Source organism: Aphelocoma coerulescens, chromosome 5, assembly GCF_041296385.1.
Source record: "Aphelocoma coerulescens isolate FSJ_1873_10779 chromosome 5, UR_Acoe_1.0, whole genome shotgun sequence".
NCBI lineage: Eukaryota > Metazoa > Chordata > Aves > Passeriformes > Corvidae > Aphelocoma > Aphelocoma coerulescens.
This window is the reverse complement of record NC_091019.1, coordinates 13,590,188-13,614,103: the sequence shown is the minus strand read 5'-3', so window position 1 is coordinate 13,614,103 and position 23,916 is coordinate 13,590,188. Positions and strand designations below refer to the sequence as shown.

Sequence of the window (23,916 nt, the reverse complement as noted above, 5' to 3'; positions counted from 1 at the left end):
AGACAAAGGCAGCAGTGTGCACTGCCTTCTCACCCGACCTGCCTCCACCCTGCTCACGTCCAGCCACGCGTTCCGCTAGGACACCGCGCCGTACGGACCCGTGCTCGTACCCTCCCTCACTCACACATGCACTTGATGATAGCACGGCAGCACAGAGCTACTTCAGTCTCACTCGTGCAGTTTCCAGTTAAAAATAAGCTCTCCCTCCCCCTCCTTGCTGCAGCACTGAACTCGCTCATCAGCTCATTGCGTCGCTATCGCAGATCTGGACGCAGCTCCCTACATTCCTCCTGCCCCGAACGAGAGATAACGCTTGGTCTCTGAGCTCAAGAAAGCCATTCCCATAATTTCCAAGTCCTCCCACAGCTGATCTGCCAAACTGCTCTGCCGAGCTCCAAGAGGAGAGGGAGAGAAGGAGAACTCTTCCTACAGGACCTGAGGAACTGCAATATGCAGATTGAGTTTGCAGTAGGAAGATGAAGGTCCCAGAGAACCCGCCAATAAAAAGAAAAAATGTGTTATTTCCATACTCTGCTACTCAGGTCACTGTCATGTGCTACATTTGAAACGGATTACAGGTTAACTAGGCCATTATCCATGCATGTCATATGCATGGGTTCACACAAATGTATGTGTGAATATGCACACATGGAATTTCACTGCATCCCATACCTTCTAAAATACTCATGTTTGCAACACTCATTTATAACAAGCCATGAACGATCATAGCAGTTTGCAAACAAAGGGAAATGACAGGTTAGGCCCCTAAAGAGCTGACAAAACCAAATGTGACTTCACACAGCAAGGAATGGCAACAAGGGTCAGTGAAAGGGAGAAAGAAAAGCCAAATGGTCCAAAATCTGAAATGGGATCTAAGAGCACTACCCTGACACCTTCCACATTTGTCTGCAATTCTAGTTTTAGAAATACTGGTTGAAGTACTTTTTTTTCCCTCCTAAAGGAAGAGTGGATATTTCCTTGGTGTGCCATTCCTTTCCTCATTTCAAGTCCTTTCCTTCTACTCCTTTCTCCCTCACCAGCCCCCATGGCAAAGCTGCGTGTCAGAGCAAAGCAACAGCACAGCAAACTGATGTAATGCTCTAAATCCTGCCCAACCACACATGAGAGCACAGATTAATATTACACTAGAAATAAGCTTAGTGAGAGACATATTTGTTATATTGGTGGGTTTGTTTCTGAGAAATGAGAAGAACAGCACAACCAGCTTGACATGTTTTGCTGTGCCTCCACTGAGCAGGGTCTGAAGGCTTCTGAAGGCTCTGGTGCTGCCTCTCTCTCCCCTGTTCCAGTTCCTTGCTCATAAATTAGGACTAAAACCTAAAACCCAGTGAACGCCTATTTGCTCAGCTTGTTTGGGACGCTGCTGGGTTACATACTTTTAGATGTGTTTTAGCTATACCATACCAACTTCATTCTGGGACATAAATAAAAGCACTTGCAAAGAAAAGACCTCTTGAACTTTCCAAAACCAGCACAGACATGTCCCAGATGCTAATGGGCTTTATCCCTTGACAAATAACAAAGTTTTCCATTATTTACAGTCCCCTAGAAATCCCAGCTGAAGTCACCATCCAATTGTGTCTGTCTCTGAAGTCAGGCCCCACCCTCTAGAGGTTTCATCTAAACAGAAAAAAGGTGAGGAAAGGGAATTATTATCCTCATTTGCAGATGAGACAGAAAAAAAATTACTAGCCCTGCTTCTTCCCAGCTATGTCTAGATTAGCAGATCTACAACATCTCCCAGGTATGTCTCCTGGCTGCTTTTTAACTTTATATCAAGGCCAGATCCAGGCCCAACACACCCTGGCTTCCACAGAGAGAAAATATGGGTGCAGGGCCCCAGTGGAGGCCAAGACACACTCTGACCACAGGTTTCATCTGGACACCAGCACATAGGTCCAGATGCCTTGACAGAACCCAGCAGCACAAAACAGAAATCACCCCCAAACCTCAGCTGCAGTCCAGTGCCTTCATTACAAGACCAGCCTTTCCCACCTTGGCTCAGTGTGTGAGAGGGTAGAGCCACCAAACGCTGCTGCAGCACCAGGGAAGGCAGCTCACTCATTGTGGCCTCAGCACGCAGAGCCAGCAGGACGTGTGCTGCAGGTCACCAGGCTGAGACCAAAGCCACAGCGACTCTGAGCCTTTTCCCCCCACCTTTTAGGTGATTCATGTGGCTCGTGTCCTGTTCTGGCTATACCAAACCACACAGCACTGCACCTCTGACACTCACCTCACACCTACACCCCTCCCTGATCCCGATCCAAAGAGCAGCTGCATTGTTCCACATGGATTTACTGACATTATTTTGCCACAAAGGATGCATCAGGGTTAAAAACAAGTTGCTGTATTTTGCTGTTAATCAAAAGCACCACAGAGCTTCAAGACAGCCCTTCAAAGATTCAGGACTTCAACTCTCCACTGTCTTGTGTGACAGGTCCATTCAAAATCAGCATAAAAGTACTATTGAGATTAGAATAAGAACATTTAAAGTCCTGTCTCCAAAAATTCACATCAGTAGCAACGCCTTACATATCAGACAAGAGGTTATGTTGGGACAAGCCAAAGGGCCACATCTGGCACGCAGGGTCACATGGCAGGGGAAGGAGCCAAGGCACTGGGCTGCAACACTGGGCACCACGTCCTGTAGCTCCATGCAAGCACTGGAACCTCAGCGCGCTCTTGCATGGCTCGCAGATCCAGCTGCCTCTGGCACACAGGGTTACAAGAGGGAAGCTGCAGCTCTGTGCTGCAAATGGGAACAGCACAGATTTTACCGTATGCAGGAAGAGTCACACTCAGGGAGCAGGACTGAATTCTCACAAGCAGACTTGTCCCAGCAGAGGCACTGGTGACCTCTGTCCTGGACAAGCATTCTCACTCCAGCAGCACAGCAAAGAACTGACAGAGACACCCCAGAAATTCCCCAGATCACCCAAGTATAGAGATGCAAGAGTTAAACTTCCTTTCAGCCAACACTAAACAATCTCAGTCCTCAGTCCCTAGTTATGCTCATCATGTTCTCCCAAAGAGAGCTACAAATATATTTAATTGCTGTCAGCAGCCTGCAAGGCAGTTTGCTTGTGTAATCCCCACAGGATAACTGATGGGAAAACTGCAGCCCAGGCAGTGTGCCCCAAAACATGGAAGGGACAGACTCACTTAAACCCCACAACCTGCCTGACCGTCAGTGCCTTCCTGCTCCCTGCTGCCAACACTGAGATGCAAATTTAAATTGCAACAGACAAGTCTTCTCCCAGGGAATATCGGTTATCCTGCTCTGTTTGCCATGACTCTGAGTGTTCACACAGTCCTCTGTACATTAAAACCTGAGGTACACTCCTAACATGAGATAAATAACTGCTATTGGCTACACTCTGTTCATCAATTAATTACAAAATAATTTAACTACTAACACTACAAGTTAAACAGCTGAGCCCTAGAGAAAGTGTAATTTCCTGAGACATTTTTGAGGGAAATAAGACTTCAACTGTTAGTCTATAGGCACCCTCCATTCCCACTGTTCTCTTTTGCCAGACAAATAGAAGGTCAGTCACAGAACAACAGTATCATTGCTAAAACGGAATGGCAGTGCATTAGTCCTTGAACCACATGGTAATCCTGCAACTTTAGAAACCATAATGAGGAATTCCTTAAAAACAAGACCTGCAGCAGCCAAGTGCTGATTTTGTGCTCCATTGCACTAAGTCTATGCCATTATAACTCAAAGTCAGTGAGACGGGAGCAGGGTTGGTGCCACAGGCAAGGAAGGCAGTCCCCAGTCCAGAACCCCTCCTGACAAGGTGTCAGAATCTGCTGTGCTCTCTGCAGCCCTCAGTGCTGAGCAGCACAACTCCTGGTGAGCCTTCAGGTGCTCCTGCTCACTTGTGTCCTGCCCAGGTACAGAGCTCATGTGCTGCTCCAAATGAGATGGAACTTCAACAGGGTACCCCCTGTGAGTACCCAAAAAACCCTCAAGTGCAATACAGAACTCAGACCCTGGCTGTGTTTTTACTTGCAATTGGGCTAAGCTAGTCCAAGCTGCTTTAAGCAATTTTGTTTAAAGCAATTTACACAAATATTTAGCTCTTTTCTCTGCTTGTGAATTTCCCTAAGCATATTAGAGAAGTAGGTTAAAAAGAGCTCTTTTTTCCTGATTGGAGGCAGGACAGACAAACTTTAAAGAATTCTCCTTAATTAATTTCATTCTCCTTGGGAATGAAAACCATTTTGTGACCAAGCAAGTGTTGTTTCTCGATTTTGCAAGCCTTGGCAGCAGGACCCAGGGTGGCCTTCCCAGGTACATCCATACTCACACCCATCTAGACAGAAACAACCCCTGTGCAGGGAGCAGGCTTTCCATCTGGGAGCACACTTACTAATTCAGCAAGCTATTTCCTGATAGCTCTTTCCACTACGTGATCAGCTTTACTTCTAGATTCATGAACCATTGTTCACACAGCATGCAGGACATACATACCAAGGCAGCAGTGAATATTAAAAATCAATACAAAGCTTCATCATACCATCAGGAACGAGACTTTTCCATGGGACAGGGCTGGAGAGAGAGCCAGGCAGCAGGTTCCCTTCCCCAGCAGCTGTGTTAGGGGCTGACTCAGGTTGTATTCCAACAGAGAACTCAAAAAAGCAAAGACTGGGCAAAGGTCTGTTACTCTCCGTACATCCCCCAGCCTCACCTGAGAGCTTGCACTCACCAGACACAAATCGCTCTCCTGTTTTTTCAGTGCTCTGTCCCCAAATACATTAAAGCATTAATGTCCTGGCAAAGAAGAAAGCAAATATTAACAGACAGGACTGTTTTGTCTCACTGCAAATACTTGCCTGTATGCACTGGTTACCTGACAAAAATAACTAAGTACAAACACTCAATAAAACCATATATTGTAACTTAAATAGGACGAGATTAGGCAGCTTTCAGCCAGCCAAAACACTCACACATCCAGCCCCACACGAGTACTCCAGCATAGCTTCAGGAGGTATTCTGAAAGGATCCTGGCCAGCACAGCAGCCAGCAGGTTGGGAATACAGACAGGAGGGGTTTTAGTAGACCTCTCTGTAAGGTATGGTGAGGGTCCTTGCAGATACAAGACACTTAAGAGCAGATATTGCTCTGTCTCCTGTAAAGGCGATGAGTATGCATGTTCCTGACACGCTGTCTGCTCTCTCAAGCATCATCCGTAATAATTTTTAACCCCTTCTTCACCCCAAGGTTTTAAGATCATCACCCTGCAAGATTCAACAAGGCATTTTCCCTCCACGTTCCCCATCCTCTTGAGTGTCCGTTGACTGAACCACCGGACCTCAGCCCCACACGTTGTCCCCCCTCATAGACCCTGGAAAGTAAAAACCACAGGATCTTACGGGCAGTCCTGCTGCAACAATGCCGGTGGTGGACAGTTCCAAGGGAGAGGAGAAAGAAGGGTCTGGAGGTAAACTCTCCCACTGTCATGCAGCAAAGCCGATTGGAGGACGGTGTTGCTGGGCTATAGGAGTGAAGATGAAGCAAACTCCTTCCCAAAGGAATCCAGCTTCCAGTTTTTCTTCCCTTCCAGAAGCATCCCTTGAGAGAAAAAATTGTATGACCCCTCTGAACTATTCCACTCTCACTTCACCCCAGGCTGGCACATGTGTGATCATTACGCTAATCCTTGGCAGTGGCACGGCTCAGCTCTGAAGGGAAGGGGTTAAGCCGAGGCAGCACAGCCACTGGGAAGTGGAGACTTAGTTTAAACTGACAAACCCAGTCCTCCGTAAACACAGGGAACAAATCCCACAAAACAGCGGCCATTAGGACGGTTGTTACGGCTTTAAAGCAAGCAAGCAAATCAATGTTGATCCCCAAATCTGCAGGAGGGCCCTTACCCCTGACTCCTCATTGCTCCGTGACCAGAGGTGAAGTGAGAATGCTCCGCCACCGGAATCCGCTGACACGTCGATAAACTTGAGAGAGAAAGACGGCAGGAGAAAGCGGGAGAAGAAAAAGGGGTGGAGGCAAGTCTGACATGTTTGTACAGTGCCTGGTTCACCTAAGCTGCCGAGTTTGATTTCAGGGTGTGGTAGCAGATGTGACACAGAAGCGCTCAGCGTGGAGAAGCCTCAGATTCCTGTTCCACGGAAAACGACAGATGTCGACAGCAGAGCCTCTTGGGACCATGCCGCCTTCTTCTCACCATCTCCCTTCTTGGTCCCTAGAGGGGACAAGAGAGAAAGAACTCAGAGTCACACCTGGGCACCCCGGTGTGCCGGGTCTCAGGCAAGAACCTTGGGGAGATCATCTCCCATTCCCCTCCACCCCACTTCACTGTGACTTATTAAAGCTCAACTCGTCAGCTCTTCTCTCTCGGCTCCACAGCCTCGGGGCCAGGAGCTGCTGCAACTTCTAACGAACCTGACATCTCCGCCTGTGTCGCCTGGCTGCAGATTTCAGGACCTGCCACCAATCCCTTGTCATTCCAGGAAGGAAAGCTTTGATTGCTTGCTTTATGGCTCGCTGTAGAAGAATTCACCCCATTTATTTGCATTGCAGATGAGTAGCACATGACCTGGCGCTTTTACTTTTCCCCTGTCCTCACCATGAGTCAGTGCTGCCAGGTCTGGAGTCTGGGATCACCCTCTAATCCTGTTGCGCTGCCTGTGCCTCAGGGTTTACTGGCTCCTGGAAATAGACTTTCCACAAACGACTGTACTCAGCAGGACACCAGCTCCGGCAGTGCCAGGTGGGCTTGGTGGCTGGGCCATCATCAGAGGACACTTTGGGGATTACAGCCAGGAGCGGTCAGAGTTCATGGCAGCAAACCCATCAGCTGCCCTTGCTCCATTGCAAATAAAGAGGATTCTTGGCCTCTCCAAACCACTGACAATGCTGGCTTAACCCTCAGATAGTTTTAGGTCCAAAGAACAGAGATATAAATCATAAAACCCCACCACCGTGACTTTTTAGGGGTTTTTTTAACATTAGTTTTGTTGAACCACCCTTAAAATAAAAAAATAAATGAGTGACATGCTACAAAAAATCATTAGGCTCTCATTATTATTGCTGGGAGTAGCTTGGCCAGCAGAGACAGGCCAGCCCAGTGACCTTTTAGCCATGTGTCCCCATTCCCATTTTCCTCCCTACCTGTTCATTCCAACTAAAAGAGCTGCAGTATCTTTGTACAACCACCAGAATCTTGGCTGTAGCTGGAATTCATAAGCTCTATAGTACTATCATTGAGAAGGAACAGAACCAAGGTTCATAGAGAGAACATTTTGGAGCTGATGGTCTGAGGTTCCTAATGCTCATTTCCAGACCTGCTAGCTAAGTTATGGAAGGCTGCTTCCTGAATGTGCAGTCAGCGCTTCTACATTACACTGCAGGTCCTCCTGCCTGCCACAGTGACGCAGGTTTCCTGCCTGTTCCCTCTCCAGGGTATAGGATATAGAGTTAGCCAGGTTCCTTTCTGTCTGGGGGTTAGCTTCTCTCTCCTATGGGGCAAGCCCCATACACAGATGTAATCAAAAAAAAGGAAAGCTCCCTTTAATAGTAACAAATCATAGTAAATAACAAAGGGGGACAGCATTCTTTCCCAAAGCACTGGAACTCACAGGGCAGAGCAGCGTGGTGGAGGATCAGGGATGAGGAAGCAGAGCGTGAAGCTGGTAGGTGTGGATGGCAAATCATCCCTGTCATCTGTGCACCTGGGCTTTGCTGCTGTGCCAGGCAGTGAGGAGTCATCTGCACAACCATGGCGTGGGGAGCGTCACACACAAACGGCTTGTACAGTCTACAAGGAGTCATCCAGCCTTGGAGCTGGCTCCACATTTGCATGAGTATTGTATATCCTGGGTTACGTGCTAGCACAGTCTTCTAGAACAAGACTTGAGTTCGTTATAAATGGCAGAGCCTTATTTTACTTGTCAAGGCACAAGCTTAGATGAAACTAAGGCAGTTCTGAGTCAGTATGAGCCTCTGCTGCCTACAGTCTTAATGAAAAATTGGGACAATTTCCAGTCTTTATATTCACAATTTTGGTCCCAGCAGTCCTGCACACTTTGAAGAAAAATTTCCCAGTAAAAGCAACACATCTCTAATTTTCCCCTTCAGCAGCTGTCCCTTCATTACACATTTTACTGCTCCTTGCCTGCCCACTGCTCCCTTCTTCCCTAGAAAATGGCACAAGACAATATAAATAATTATACTGGCACATTTATATAAACATGCAATACACACCCCACTCCTCCTACGGCTGCTCTGTGCTGCTCACTCAGGTCCTGTCGGTCTCTGGGACAGCCATTCCTGGCAGCAACAAGTGCTGCAGGGTACATTGACTAAATGTTTGCATTGCAGCCTGCCTGATTTATCTTCCCAGCAAAGGCCATTCCATATTCCATGTCCCCTCCCCAGACACAAAGCAAAGCAAATTTCAGATCCAAAGCGCTGATCTCACCTTGTTCCTCACCCGGTCCAGCCACATCACTGTGCTAGGAGAGCTCCAGGATCTCACACCTTGCACTGCTGCTGCAATAAGTTCCATTTAATCCCATTTAATTGCTACAGGAGGAGAATTTTTTGATGAAAACCCCACTATCCAATGTTTTCCTATTCCAATAGGCAACACTGGGGACTTTTAACTTAAAAAATAAAAGGTCAGAGACACCCAGGACAACTGTACCATATACAATGTCTGTCTTCTACCTCAGCCAGGAGAAACGTACCTGCCCACCTGTCTGAAGCTTGTGGGAACTGGGCAAACTGCTAAGGAAAATGGATCTGTATTCAACAAAGCTTCCAGGAAAAGCCTAACACAGAGGCACAGGAAATCTGATACATTCAGGAAATCCCAGTAAGAACTACAGCAATCCCATCTATGAAGCCAGGCTGTGGTTCAGAGCCAGCCCTTCCATCAAGTCTTCTCTGTGCTCAGGGATCTGATAGGAGGCAGAAATGCTCTTCCACACAGAAAACCTTCCATCTTCTCTTTCATGGTTCTGGAAATCTAGAGAAGTTGGTCAGGGAAGTGAAAGAGTACGCTTAAGGATGGGGGCAAAGGGGTCACTAGGAGAAAGGGTGTGTTGCAAATCTCACATCAGCAGCAACCAGTGGGAGGAAGCACAAGATAGGAATCAAGTCTGGGAGTCTCATAATCAACACATGACATGAGCCAGGACTGGAGATAAGGAGAGAGCAATCCAGAGGCAGTTTCGCTTTAAGTAAGTGCTTGCAGTTTAGCCACCTCTCCCCAAGGGTATCCCATTCAGAGGCGGGCAGAACATTCCAGGAGAGCATTACCTGGATGGCCAGCTCCAGTGTTTGGGTTATCCTCCTGCTTACTATGCATTGCTGCCATTATCCAGGTAGAGTCCTGAGATGCCAGCAGGACAAAGCCCTGCTTGTACTCCAGCTGCATGAGCTCATCCAGTGTTTTTATCCAAGGTTTACAGTCTAAACCAGGGGAGGTATTCTCCAATTCAAAACAAAACGAACGCACCAGAGCTGAAGAACTGGAAGTTGGTCAAGCAAGTGCATTGCCTCTGCCAGAGCTCTGGGTGCTTTTGAAGATCCGGACACATCCGCACACTCCTATCTGGCATGGCACTGGGGAGCTCAGAGTCCCTTCTTTACCCTGTGCCAAACAGTGCAGACTGAGGCACATGGAAGAAGGGAATTTGTCCTGCTTCAGGCTCACATTGGGTTACAGCCAGGTTCTCCCAGGCCAAACAATGCCTGTGGTGATGCAGAGCATGGCCAGCAAGGAAACGGCACAAGGACTTGCAAATTCTGCCAAACTGAGAATGCCAGAGGCAAGAAGTACAGAATCATTAAGGTTGGAAAAGACCTCTATGGTCATCAAGTCCAACCTTTGACCCATCACCACCTTGTCAACCAGATCAGAACACTGAGTGCCCCATCCAGTCCTTCCTTGAACATCTCCAAGGTGCTGACTCCACCACTGCCCTGGGCAGCCCCTTCCAGTGCCTGACAAGTGTTTCAGTGAGGAAAGCAGGTTAAGTTTAGAGTTAGTAAGAAAACAGCAGACTCTGAAAATTTTAACTCCCACTCTGATGAGAAATTGAAGTTAAAGCTCAAGATCACCTGAACACAGCACACAGTAGCTATTTTGGTACTGGTTAAATTCCTGTGTTGTGGCATGAATTATCAATAATAATTGATATTATCCCTGCAGATAACAGCAATACAGCCTGGAACACAGCCACTTCACACTTCTTCCAAATTTCTTGCAAAAATTCACAGACTTCTTTGGTTAGAATAGAAGTAACGTCATGCTCCACCAGACAAGCCTGTGCCACCCTCTACAAAAGGTGCATCTTCTGCTTCCCACAAAAGTCAGGATGATCAGTTCTGCAATGGCAACATCACAGCAGAAAGCCAACATTGCCTACAGATTCCCAGGTCACCTTGGGAAAGGCATTCTGCAGGCTGGTAAAATGACTGTGACAATGCTCAACTCCCCCAGAACAGAGGCAGCTTAATCTGTTGTTTTTCCAAGCATGCTGTGATCCTTAAGGATGCTATAGAAATGCAGATTGAAATCCCTCACTGACACCAGAGGAACACAGACTGCAGCCTCTGTTCTGAATAACTAGGTCAGTCAGCTATTGCTGAAGTATTAGCCAGAATCCATTGAATTCCTAGTGGCTAAAATAACGGCTGCAAAAGTCTAACACCATTTGCTGTCATTAGTCACTCTACCTCTGGGTACATTCAAACCCAACTCTCAAGAGCTTAGAATAATTTGAGGGTTGGAGCTTATGCTTGTCAAAATCCAGGCACGTGCCTCCATGCAGCACAGGTTTCCCATCCCACTTGCAGCCTCGTGGAGGCAGGGAACAACTGTCCTCGCAGCCAACTCAGCCTTACACTGAAAGCATTCAGCCCAGGAAAATCAGGAGGATGAACTACTAATCCCGTGCCAGGAAACAGGCATCACCTCCCAGCAGCAGCTTCCCTATAGCAAGTACAGGAGGGGGCTTTGGCCCATGGTGGTGAGTGGGTGAGATTTTCGGGGGGAAGGCTGATAGAGGCAGAGCAGCTATTTCTGTCCGTGGAAGAAAAGAGGGGAAGGGCTGACCATTGCAACAGGAACAAGTATCCAAAATTTATTTCAACCCCCTCTAGCTGCTGAGGCTGGATCAAGCCTCCCTGGAAATAAGGAGGCAGCTGAAGGGTTAAATCTGGTTTGCTTTGGGTTTCTTTTTTTACTCTTACTTAATTTATTTTCAGGCTCTGGTTGTTTCAGGAGCCTGGCCTACAGTTCAGCCACACAAAGTCATGCCACAACACAGCAGCCATGACCTGCAATGCAGGAACTGGAGCTTCTTGTTCTGCCACTGAAAGCAGCATGTCACAATACTGTACCCTCGGTTTCCCTTATCTCCATGAGCTATGAATGCTCTGGAGTCCACAGGAGGGGTTGCAAAGGATTAAATTATTATAATCCCCACTTAGAGATTTATTGATACAGCAAAGAAAAATGGTAGCTGAGACATCCTTGTCTTGCATTCTAACTGCTACGACAGAGGAAAAGGCTAATTCCTACCTCCCCGAGAGTGATTTTCAGTCTTTCCTGATAATAGTTACAGAAGTCTTTCTTTAGTTACAGACTTTATTTATCCTCAGCAATCTCCTCCAGCCTTCATTTAGGCTGGAATTTTTAACAGCCTGAATACTGCCTGAGACAGGAGGTACTGGTTGTTCTGAGACACACAGTTTCAGCACAACACAGACTAGTGGGCAAACAATAAAGCTCCAACTAACACTTGTCTCCATTAAAAACAAGTTTCCAAACTACCCAAAACATCTGTACAACTTCTAAGGCTGTCAGATTCCACAATAAGGAACTGAAGCATGCAAGCAGTCAGGCAATGCATGTTAGAGAAGACTGGAGCACACTGGCTGTCTTTGGTATTGTAGGAACATTTTTCTACCACAGCCCTACCCTATGATTGAGGGAGGCCAAACTGAGCACAGTCACAGCCTACCTGAACACATGGACCTGCTGGCACTTGGCAGAGCAAATGCCTGTCCTTTGGAAGGAGTCTAGATCCTGCTGGCTGCTGTGAGAGGGAAACCACGGTGGAACAACTCAACCAGAATCCTCTTCAACGTGACACCAGAAACTAGTCCACTGATATGCATATATGTGTGTGTATATCTAAAGATTAAAGAAAATTTCAATAATAACAGTAATAATAATACTTAAAGAAGAAAAGAGCAACATAAGACATAGCCATTTAAGCTGTAAATAAGATGTAATGTTTCCTAACCTGCAAATTTAGAGATTCTGAGGCTAGCATTCTTCAAACTACTAATTCAAAAAAATCCTTTTCTTGTTCACGTGCTCTCTGAGGTGCCAAATAAATTCTATAAATCAGTGGATTTAAAAAAATACATTCCAAAAAAAAATATTAGCTAGTTCTTTTCCACATGTGACCTTTGGAAAAAAAAGAAAAAGGCTTGTTAACACTTAAAATGACCATTTTCTTATTTAGTTCTTCAGAATTTTAATGAAAACTGAAGGCCTGGGTAACAGTTGTGCCCAAAGATGCCTTACAGAAATACTTAAGTACTTATCTGGAAAATTCCTTCATTTCCTTCTTTCCACAAGTAGCAGTCCCAGTTTAAGCACAGCCACGGACCATTGAAGGTAATCCCAGACCACAGGTTAGGAGTAGCCAGAAAATTCAGGTGAATCCAAGTTCTAAGAGACTCTTTTAAAAACATGTCTTTAAACAACACAGGAATAAAAGGTAATGTTCCTTAAATAAGTTATTGGCTCAGCTTTATGTCACTCAGGCTGCTGTTTCGAGATGCTTTAGGAGAACATATTTAGAACTTAGAAGAGAACACAAAAGCCCAAGGAGCTTTGCAAATTTCTGGTTTGGGAGCAAGCAGAATTAGTATTTTCTTTCCTTTAACACCAAACAGTATTCTATAAGAAAGAGGCAGAAATCAGGAGGTTTTCTCAGCAGCAGTCACAGACAGGAGCATTTTGTCTACTGACATCATCTTATGGTTGATGAGGTGCCACAAGACTCTAAGCTATTTGTGCCATTAGTTAATACATTTAGGTTTCTAATGAAATAAACACAAGCAGGCATTTTTCCTTTTATGGCCCAATTATTCCATCCCACCACTAGGTTTGCAGTCTGACTTTCCCCCCTTTCTCTGCACACTCAGGAACTCTGATGGCTGCAAATTGTGAGTGTCCCCAAAGCAGACAGCTTGCTGCAGCATGACCAGCTCAGAGACGACTTGCCCAGAGAGACTTCTTCCCGAAGTCAGCTATAACATCTGTTCTTCAGGTGCAATCCAAAATCCCTTGAAAACAGAAATTTTTCACTGATTTCCATAAGTGCTAGGAAGATCCTCATTCTAGGCTGGATGTTACAGGAAAGAAGTTAATTCTAGCATTATTGTATGCAGTGCTGTACTTTCTTGGCCAAGGCCCAAAGTACTCATTATGAAGTGTAACACCCTGCTTAATTCTTCCAGAAGCCAATCATAAGGCTACTATGAATTTTAATGAGCACTGAATCAAGACCCAGATGGTTTTTTAAGCCAAATTATCCTGTTCTTGGTTATTTTGAGATCTGTGTAATGCCTTCTGGCCACTACACGTTAACTCCTCTGTCCCTGGCCGAGATTAAGGACACACTTGCACCCCTCTTCTCCCCCTCTAAGCACAGCTCTCCAGCTGTGCTGTGAAGACCCTCAGCTCTTTCTGTGCCTTGAAAGGTCACAGATTTAGAAGACTCAAAGGTTGACACAGGTGGAGCTAAAAAGGTACCCACAACACTTGGCAGGGAACAAAGTCAAAAAACTAGGTGGCCATCAATAAGGTAATGCTGGCCCTGCAGACAGTCCAATTTAACCAGGTCTCAGGGACAAACAATTGAGCTCAGAGCCATTAAGTTGACATTATCAGTTTATGGAGTCACTGTCTCTGCTGAAGTTGCTGAGTACATTTGTTTTCTAGTTTGCAATGCCATATTTCATTTTAACAACTAAACCATCTTGTCTATATACTCTCTCCATATAGACTCTCTGTCCAGCTAGGACACCTGCTCCTGGCCAGGGAATGCTGCTGCAGTGCCTCAGTGGGGTCTACACCAAAACTGACACTGCTCAAAGCCACAGTTTGGCTACACTGATTCTTCAGAGCAGGTTACAAATTACCTTCCACATCTACCACAAACCACTATCACCGTACTCTTTCCTTTGACTAAACTTGAAGGTTTTGGGGGGAAGCTGTGGGTGGTAGGTTGGTTGTTTTCACAGATGGGGCAAGAGGAGAAGAAAGGAAAAAGAACACAAAAGGAAAAATGTTCTGCTACCTGCTTTCCTGCTCCCCAAATACCCAGGATCTTCTCTCATTGCAACAGCAGTTCTCATTCCAGTGTTCCAATGCCTCTGTTTTTCATTAAATCTCCTTTATATACTCATAGAATCACAGACACCACAGAATAGTTTGGGTTGGAAGGGAGCTTAAAGATCACCCAGTTCCAACTCCCTTCCATGGACAGGGAACCTTCCAATAGACCAGGCTCCTCCAAGCCCCATCCAGCCTCACTTGCATGGTTTTTTCTTTTTGTATTTTGGGACTACTTCCATCTTGCCCTTGTCTGGTAAACAGATGGATGTCACAGAAATGAAAAGCACAAAAGGGAAGGAGTAACCAAAACTGAAATGCAGCATTATACAAGGCAGCTATGGAGAAGAAACAATGTTATGCCACTGGCTGTTACTGAGTCAAGAGTGGTTAATGAGTTCACGCTATTTAACCACCTGCCCAGAACGGGCATCACAGCTTGAAGAGTGGAGACAGAGCTCTGAGATGATCAAAAATGAGGAGTAGGAAGCAAATAAGGACGCAAAAGATGGTTTAATGTCCTTTCTTGCCTCCAGATGCATGACATATAGCACAATTGTCCTAAGTCTGGGTCTGAAGTATGGTTTTTTAATTCACTGAAAACAACCTGCTTGAGCAGCAGGAGTGCAAATGACACACAGAACTTGCCATCTTTCGCTAAAGCAGAGAAGGAGCTCGGTCTCTGTGCTGGGATTGCCAAGTCCAGCAAGAACATCCAGCTCAGGAACTCAGACAGCTCTTCCTTTGGAAGCAGCCCAAGGAGTGTGTGCTTTAACAGGCACTTTAACAGGTCCCTTTTCACTTGAACCACATTTGAACTTAGCAGTGAAAAATCATTCTGCCCTGTTCCTATTCCTCTGAGCAATTGCACACAGGCCCCTCTTATTATTACATTAGTGTAATTTTGTCTCTGACATTCCCCTGAGAGGAATTACTCATGTCCTGCTATTATTTATTTTACTGCTAAGAGCCTAGGTTTTAGGAGTAGTTTTAATTAAATACCAGTCCTCCTCCTCCTCAATTAGGATCACCTTTATCTAGGTTGCGGTGCATTCTCCAGCAGCAACACTTGGTTCCTCTTATTTATCCCTCCTTCTGTGGTTCTCTCGAACTGGAGAAAGCCTCCCTCTACCACCAAATCCTATCAGCCAAAATACAAGGTTTTACCAGATATAAAGAACCATCCCATGGAAGATAACCTGACATTTAACACTGGTTATGCAGAACTGCAGTTTAAAATTATGTCAAGTGGCACTGCCAAAAGCAGCAGCAGCTTCCATAGCCCCCGCAAAGTCACAGGCTGCTGTGCTGGCCTGTCCACCAGTCCACAGTATGTGGCTACCACTGTCCCTTTCCAGCTTCCCTGCTCCTCTGGGCCCTTGCTTGCACTTTCCTTGCTCCCCCCTACCCTCTCATGTTGTAGTTTTCTTTGAGAATTTGATGTGCAGTATGTCCACCCCATGGGTAAACACCTCTTCAAAGTTTTTGCCATCCCTGGATAATGAATCGGATCACAATGTATTCCAGACTTGGGTACACAGGATTCTTGGAAGCTGCCCTAGATTAATGATTTAAGAGTTATTCATTCATGCTCCCTAAGTGACAGAGGCAGAACTGATGACTCCTGACTGGGAAGCTGGCAGGAATTATCCTCAACTATTTCTACAGAGTGGAATCAAGCTGCAGTGACTACATCCAAGTGCATGAGCTGATCCAGCGCCTGGCAGCACCAGCTGCGGAGACAGCACAACGTTACACAGCCACTGCTAGCACCAAGGCCCTCCTGGCCACCAGCCTCTGCCTCAACAATGGGCACAGGTACCCTTCCCCAGGCAACCTCACCCAGCCACTCTGCAGCCTGCCCAGAGCACAATTTCCTTCCAGGCACCTCTCGGTTCCTACCTTCCCTAAGGAAAAGAAGAGGCAACAAAGTATTTTGATTTCACTCCTCACAGACCTGACAAGGATTTTTTCCAAAAGTTTACTGACTACAGTTACTTCCCTAACCAGAAGATGGTTTTGTTTTATGAGCACATATTAGTCCTTTTCCAAGAGCAAAATGGAACTGCATACAAGTATTAGCGCCATTAGCGTGCGAAGGGAAAGTGAAGATGCTCTGCCCTGCACTTCCGGGCTCAGCAAGTGCCTTCCCTCCATGGCTCCAGCAGCTCTGCCAAATCCGTGCTCTGATGTTCTTCCATCAAGGACTATAATTTATACCCCACAACCTAAGCACACATTTCTCAGTCTGGTGGGTTCCCAGCTAGGAAGGGTTTCAGTATAAGGAAGGGATGCGGATGACCAAACATTTTTTAGGTGTTACCAGTTTTTTTCAGAGCCATTTCTGTACTTGCAAGGTATTTTTTCCTACCACAAATAGGCTTTTCCTGCAGCTAGGACAAACTCTCAATTACTTTCTGGCCTCTCAACCAATAGTTTTCAACAGCAATAAACTGGTTGTTCAGGTGTCATTCAAATTTAAAAAAAAAAAAAATCTTATCTCCTTGCTCTTAGCTTCAACAGCATTTCTACAAACCATGCCAATTAAAAACCTTTCAGTCCAAGTTTCCAAGGCAGGAACCATCTTCATTTTGCCTCCTTCAGAACAACAAATAATCTAGCAATGTTGAAAACCACTAAATTAATAAACAATAAGCTGATGTCTATTTACTAAACTTTGCTTTCATTCACCTACTGTTCTTTCAACACCCATCATTCTGCTACTTAAATATATGTTTTAGAGGCACAGTCCGTAGCACTTATTCACCACTAGAACACAGACAGGCATAAGGCAGTGTTAAAAACATTCTCCCTCACCCCTTTTTATAGCTTCAGACCTCAGAAAATTAGCTCTTCTTAGCTGATTTTTCAGCCTAAAAAGGGACTACCAGAGCCATAATACATTTATCTGACTTCTACAGCTTGGGAAGGTAACAAAAATGCAGAAGTCATCTCAGTTTTAGTATTCAGAATGCTGAACCCTGTTTCCCCATCTACCTCCCACAAAAGCAGGCTTACCTTGAAAAAAGATCCTGGAGAAATACTTTTGGAGTGAATTCAGTCCCTTCTTCCTTCTGACTGCAGGTTGCTGCTTGTCTTAAACACGGGAAACATCCCTTGCTTCAGGCAAAAATTCTCAGCAATTTAGTCTTAAAGCTTCTGCAGAGAACTCCTCATGCACATGCAAACCCCCACCCCCCCGGCTCCAGCTGCTTCCTCAGCAGCACTGCCCCGTGCCAGGTGCTGGGCAGTGATCCCAGTGCTCCCACCCCTGCTCCTGGCAGACAGTACAGGTGGTAGCACAACTCAGGGAAGGTAAAACAGCCTCACAACCATCAATTCCATTGAAACCTCGCAGTTCCAGCTGAGATTTCATTGCAGACACATAGCCCTGTCAGGATGCTGGGATGCAGTGAGTCAATGTTTTCTGGGACCTTTTTTTATCGTGGGCTGATGCTGTGAGCTCAGCAAAGAGGATGGCACAGTGCCTTGAGAGGCATTTTGCACAAAAGGCAAGAGCAAGATACTAATCAAGATTCTGGTGTGTAGAGACTCCATGCATTTTCCCCTCAACCAAGCCTAGAAATCACAGGCTTAGCATCACACGGGTGGGGAGAGAGCTACAGACATAACAGAGCCTCACACTTCAAAAATCTGTGATTAAAGACTCTCATGCCCTGTAAACTGCAGGCCACGAGTGGCAAATATACTGTTATTCCATCACAGACTTCCTTTTCCATGTGGGGAGCATTGCCATATCCCTTTGTGGATGTCAGGACTCTGGGCATTGTGCTGGTCTTGCATAACTTGCCTGGGTCCATATCATGCAATTTCAAAAAATGCAGAAGCTAATACAAAGTTGACACTTCTGCAGGCTAGGTTTCAGCAACAGTTCTCCTGGCACCCTGAGAAGGAAGGTAAACTGTCTTAAGGCTTCAGACTTCATAGGGATGTAAATGAGGATAGATTTATTAAGCTGATTGAAACAGCTTATACTGGCTGAAACTCTGCAGCTGTAACCATTATGTTCCCGGTCCTAGAGTCCCAAATGCAACCCAGCAGAATCCAATGCTGTAATCAAGACAGCAAGGGCCATGGCTTCTCCCCACTGCAGTCGGTTTAGAAATCAACACCAGCAGGCATGCCAGGGAGGCAATTAGCTATTTTCCATAGGTATCCTGATAAAAAAGCCAGTTATTTACAGCTTCCTAGCACATCAGTTATTTTAGTATTTCCTACGCAACACTCAGAAAAGAGAAGCACTTTTCTTTTTTCCCCAGATAAGGGTGTTGCATCCAAGAGCCAATTCATTTTTCTTGCTCTTAGAGCTGGCTTCTATTTCCTCACCTGGATAACCACAAGCACATTTTTGTGAACATTAGGTAACAAGAAAGCCTTGCTGCTAATTCTTCCTCATCAGGGCCTGGGGAAAAATCTGAGTTGTTGGGTGAAAGCTAAAAAAACAAACAGAATAGATGGGAGGGGGGAAGAGAAGTAGAGTGAGAAATAATTCACGAATGAGTCAGTGCTCCTCCTGCTTAGTCACCTGTAGTTCTGCTCTCCAGACACTGGAGATCAGGAATAAGATGCCTGCCTGCCTTCCACCTACCTCCTCCTGACAAGGACTTGGACAAGGAGATAGCACAGAGTTTGGGGAACCAGGCACTAGAGATGCTGGTTTTCCAGAGTAACCGAGCTGCCAGTAGCCCCCCTTGTGTTTCCCACCTCCTTCTGTTGCCCCTGCACTATTTTGCAGTTAAATCATCTTGATTGAACCTGTTCATCTGCTGGTTTGAGTTCCTCTGATGGTGCCCTGCAGTTTTGATATCGTAGGGGGTTGCCATGGAGAAGAGGGTGATGTCATTGACACAAAAAGCACCGAACTTACAAATACAACAGGAACTGAGCTATTTTTAAGAGCTGTTTCTCTTCCCCCACTCTTTGCTGGGGTGGGTGGAGGCAAAGGCAGCGGCTTCATTCTTTATGTTTCTGTCAACAAGTCTCAGAAATGAATTTTCTTGTCAGAAAATATCCCAACCCCATGAAATTACTGAATGCTGTCAGCTTTTAGACTTCATTCATTAGAGCTAGATTTATCTTTCCAGCTCCTCACTGGGTTTGAGGTTAAATATCACTCATGTTTGTAGAGTAACTTCTACCCTGAAAATCTTCACAGCATTACTGAGATACAAACACTTCTGGAAGGAAAGACATGTCACAAAAAGCAAGGGGACAGAAACCCTGGTTTATGTAAAGGCTTCATACTGCTTATAATCAATCAGTAATAACTCATGGAATCACAGTACAGCCTGAGCTGGAAGGGACCCCCAAGGATCCTGTGACTGTTGGTTTGGCCTTGGCTATGCAGGGTGCCATTGCACATCCGCACAACTCTCACAGAATGTAAAAATTGCAAAACACAGAGGAGAGAAAAGGGAAGATTAAAAACTTAAGAGAGGAACAAAAATAATAATTTTAGAATGCATTTGGAATAAGAGGGTGGTTTAAGAACAGGATAAGCTGCAGCCAGTTCAGTTCGCATACAGGTAAAGTACTAATCCAGGTTGGCTCTTTAGGAGCAGATGCAGATGTGACAGAACAGTCCAGTGCCTTTACTGGATATCAAGGAAGCAGAACAATAAGTCATATCCACCCACTGAATTCTGCAATATTCCAACATTTTTTTTCCCTACAAAATGATTCCTGAGTGAAATATAATATAAATTATTACACTACAAAGTGTATGACTAGTTTAGCTTCAAGGAAATACACAACTCGAGATACTGAAAATTCAAGAGAATCCAAACCACTGGGAAAACAAACATCAGCTCAGGTCTAGAAACTGAACACTAACATTTGTCAGCATTGTGTCATCCAGCTGCTGCTCCTGGTTTGTAAATCACACTTCCATACCAGCTGGAACCACGAGGTCAATAATTAAATAGCTTTGGATTATAGTTATTATGAAAGGGAAATAGGGGACAAACATTTCTAGAACCAACAAAAGGAAAAACATTCTCTCTCAGTCTTGCGTGTTGGTTAATAATTTAAACTATTATGGAAATGAAACCTTTGTATGTCTAAGCTTCCAAACAGCATCAAGCTTCTGCTGGATTAACTGAGCAGAGGGGATACAAATGTGAAATAGTAAGAACAAAAAGAATGAAACTGTCAAAGGAGTTTAGAGTTCCATTGTCATAATTTAAGGGCAATCTGTGTAAGTACAGGCACATCCATGTGACTGCAGTGGCCACAGCCCAAGGCTAAAGGAGAGACTCCAACCACCATTTCCCCAGCCCAAAGGCAAATAACTCACTTCGAATAAGAACTCAGCTTTTGTACATCCAGGCATCCTTGGGGAAATCACCGGGGCACAGCAGGGAGCGCTGCACCTCAGGAGCTGCACTTCAGCCCAAAGGCGTTTTGGAATATTATCTGGGAAATCAGCAGCAGAGTAGAGGAAAGATGCAGAATTATTTACTGATGCTCATGCAGGAGGGGTGATTTGTCTTCTTTAAATAATAGAATCATTAAGGTTGGAAAAGATCTCCAAGAACCCACCCAGCACTGCCAAGTTCACCACTAAACCAGGTCCCCAAGTGCCACCTCTATATATTATTTAAATCCTGGCAGGGACACTGACTCAACCCCTTCTTACTTGGGAGGAGTGCCCCCAAGCCCTATAAAGGATTCTTCTGAGATTCTTCTCAGCCCTTTTTGTTGCTTATTTATAGAAGCATTTTTATACTGCCTTTCACAGCAGTAGCCAGATAAAGTTTTAGTTGGGCTTTGGCCCTTTTAATTTTGTCCCTGTTTAACCTCACAACATTTTCATAGCTCTCCTGAATTGCTTGCCCCTTCTAGTTCACTCTGGGGAAAAAAAAAAATCCTAGTTTATTCTCTGAAATCATTTTATCTGCTAGCACAAGCTCAAGTTTATGCCTCTGATAATGTACCAGTTATCAGGTGCATCTTTCTCTTCTGAGGTTTTCCTAACTTTTCTATCGAACACAGACCCCAGGCTGGAAAAGTCTCAGATACACATATTCTGAGTACACTTATCTGATAAATTCTAGGACATTTCCCAATTATCTCAGAGTGAGGATTTTAAATCTACAAATCACATACCTTTGAAGACCAGCAGAGGAGTACTCCTCACCTTCCCTTAAGCTTCCTTAAAATTATCTCTTCAGATGTTAAGTGAGCAGATAAGGTGAGTTTCAGAGCTCACACCTTGTAACTGCCTGCAGGTGCACCTTAAAAAGTAATTAGGTTCTGTAACATCATTGGTCACTCCACAGCCACTAAGGAGGTAACCTGGACCACCTGTATTTCACAGATGTAGGCAATGATCTCCATGAGCCCTTAGAAACAGAGGAGTCAACTCCAGCTACAGCTTCTAGAGCTTAAGGAGAAGAAAATGGTTCACACCTGTGGGGTTTGCCCCACCCACAGCTCAAGCACATTTGATCAGCCTCCATTTTTTACCTTTAGCATTTTTGGGTGCTCAGTGATTTCCTGCAAGTATTTCTAGATCCCTTTCCACTTAACACAGTGGACATTAACAATTTGATTCTTTCAGTTTCTGAATCAAAGCAGCTGAAGCCCGCAGATATCTTCTAGACATCCTTCTTGTATCTCTGGTCAAGTTTTGTTCTCAAGCAACCTGGTACAACACATTTCTATTTTCCTTTGTGCACTTTTATCTATGTAATAGAGATTAAAATTTGCCATAGCCCACATTCCATCACTTTAGTGATGACCTCACTAGGACTTCTACATCTGGCTGTCACACAATTTCATTCTACCCTCTACCTGGTGTGGAACATTTTGTCATCTCAGGATTTATAGAAGCCTCTTTTCCCTCGGAAAATGTTAAGACAATTTTCATCTCCAAATATCCTGTGAAGAAGGCTGGTGTGTCTCCTACTTCATGACAAGTCTATGACAATCCCAGCCTGCAAGGTCACAGAGCATCTGTGTGTTACACAAGGTTTCAAAAAGCGATGCTTAGGAAAAACTTGTTTAAGGCTGGAGGCAGAGTTACTTGAACAGACAACGGGGATGTCCAAAGAGCTCCCTGACCTCCTGTTACATGTTGGTGCAATCAGCTCATGGGATAGGGGAGGCAGAGACTAACTTGTGCAACAGAAAGGCAAAGTTCCATCCAAGCAGAAGTGGGAACAAATATCAGAAGAGATGACCACTCATTCTTGTTATACCTGCTCACTCCATTTCTCCAGAATTGTTTGTTTATTACAGAGAAATTCATAATGCCATTGCTGTGTTTCTTATTTTACAGTACTGGGCAGCAGTTCTGTGTTGTCTGGGACGAACATGAAGAGTAACTGATCAAGGGCAGTCTTATTAGATGGAGAAGGATTAGCACACGTTTTGCTCAGAAAGAAAACAGATGCCAAGTCAACAAATAAGTAATAGTAGAGTATTGCAGCTCTGATTTAGACCTTATTTAAGTAAAGACAAGTAGGTTCACTTACATGTTTTAAAGACCTGAAGAAGATTTCCTTTACTGAACTTCTGCTGAGAGCTCTTATCTCTGAGTTCAGCCTGTTCTCAAAAGCTTTCTCTGTGAATTAAGACACAGTGAAGTTGTTCTGTACTGACTACAAACATGTCTTGTCTGAGAAGTCCTTGGGATGACCAATACTTTGTTAGGAGCCTTCTCTTCCTAACCTACCTGGTATTCAGCTCAGTGCTGCAGGATATAAACTGAAAAAGTTGCAAGTGAGACGACAGCAAGTGAGATTCCCCAAGTTTTTTCTAAAAGGCAGTTAGAGAATCAGCAAAAGCAAACAAATTTCAGCTGAAGTAAAAACAAACATGCCATCTTCTTAGAGCTAGAAGTGAGCTATGCATTGGACTCCTGGGTGTTCTACCAGTGATCTTGGCTTTATACTCTGGTTAGAGATAGATCACTGTTTATCTGCTAGCTCAACAGATGACTGACCAATGTACTACAAGAAGTATTATTTAAGGCATTAATGGACAAAAATAAATTCTTCAGCAATTTACATTCGATATTAAAGCTGGTCTACCATTTAGGTCCTATTCCTGAATTAGAAGAATATATAACCCTCTCAGAGGAAGTGTAAAAAAAGGCACTACGAATCTGTGAGAGCAAAAAGATGACAGGCCAAAGTAAGAGGAATAGTGATGGAATATGCAGAAAAAAGCAGGAAAGAAGGTGGCTTGAAGCAATGTGGAAAAGACAAAACTAAGTTCCACCACAAAATCTGTAGACAACACAAAAGGGGAGAACCAAGCAGAACCATGGCTGGAGAATTTAACCAAATGAAAAAAACAGAGCCAATTTGCCTTTATAGGGAGAAAAAATTACTAATGATGCAGTTGTCTACTCTCTCTTTCATGTGTGGGAGAAGCTGCAAGGAAGTAAATCCCAAGTCTGAGAAGTTTCCATACACTTCAAGTACCTAGTACACCACCTTGGGTTTGAATCCTGTTGTCTTGAATAAAATGAAGCCTT

The 23,916-nt window shown here is 44.8% G+C and overlaps 1 protein-coding gene across 5 annotated transcripts in view; it reads right to left on the bottom strand.

Moving 5' to 3' along the window:
* Positions 1–21,616, bottom strand: part of PAK6 (p21 (RAC1) activated kinase 6) — a 42,520-nt gene extending 20,904 nt beyond the window's left edge. For 2 of the 5 annotated variants that reach the window (XM_069016645.1, XM_069016637.1), the window contains exon 1: positions 125–199. In XM_069016645.1, coding sequence (XP_068872746.1) covers positions 125–128 — 4 coding nt within the window. In that variant the 5' untranslated portion in view covers positions 129–199. Of the gene's footprint in view, positions 1–124; positions 200–4,736; positions 4,802–5,403; positions 5,603–5,904; positions 6,231–6,430; positions 6,539–20,727; positions 20,847–21,539 lie in introns of those variants that run through there. The other 3 variants (XM_069016638.1, XM_069016639.1, XM_069016642.1) reach the window with 3 other exon arrangements.
* Positions 21,617–23,916: the final 2,300 nt, after the last annotated feature.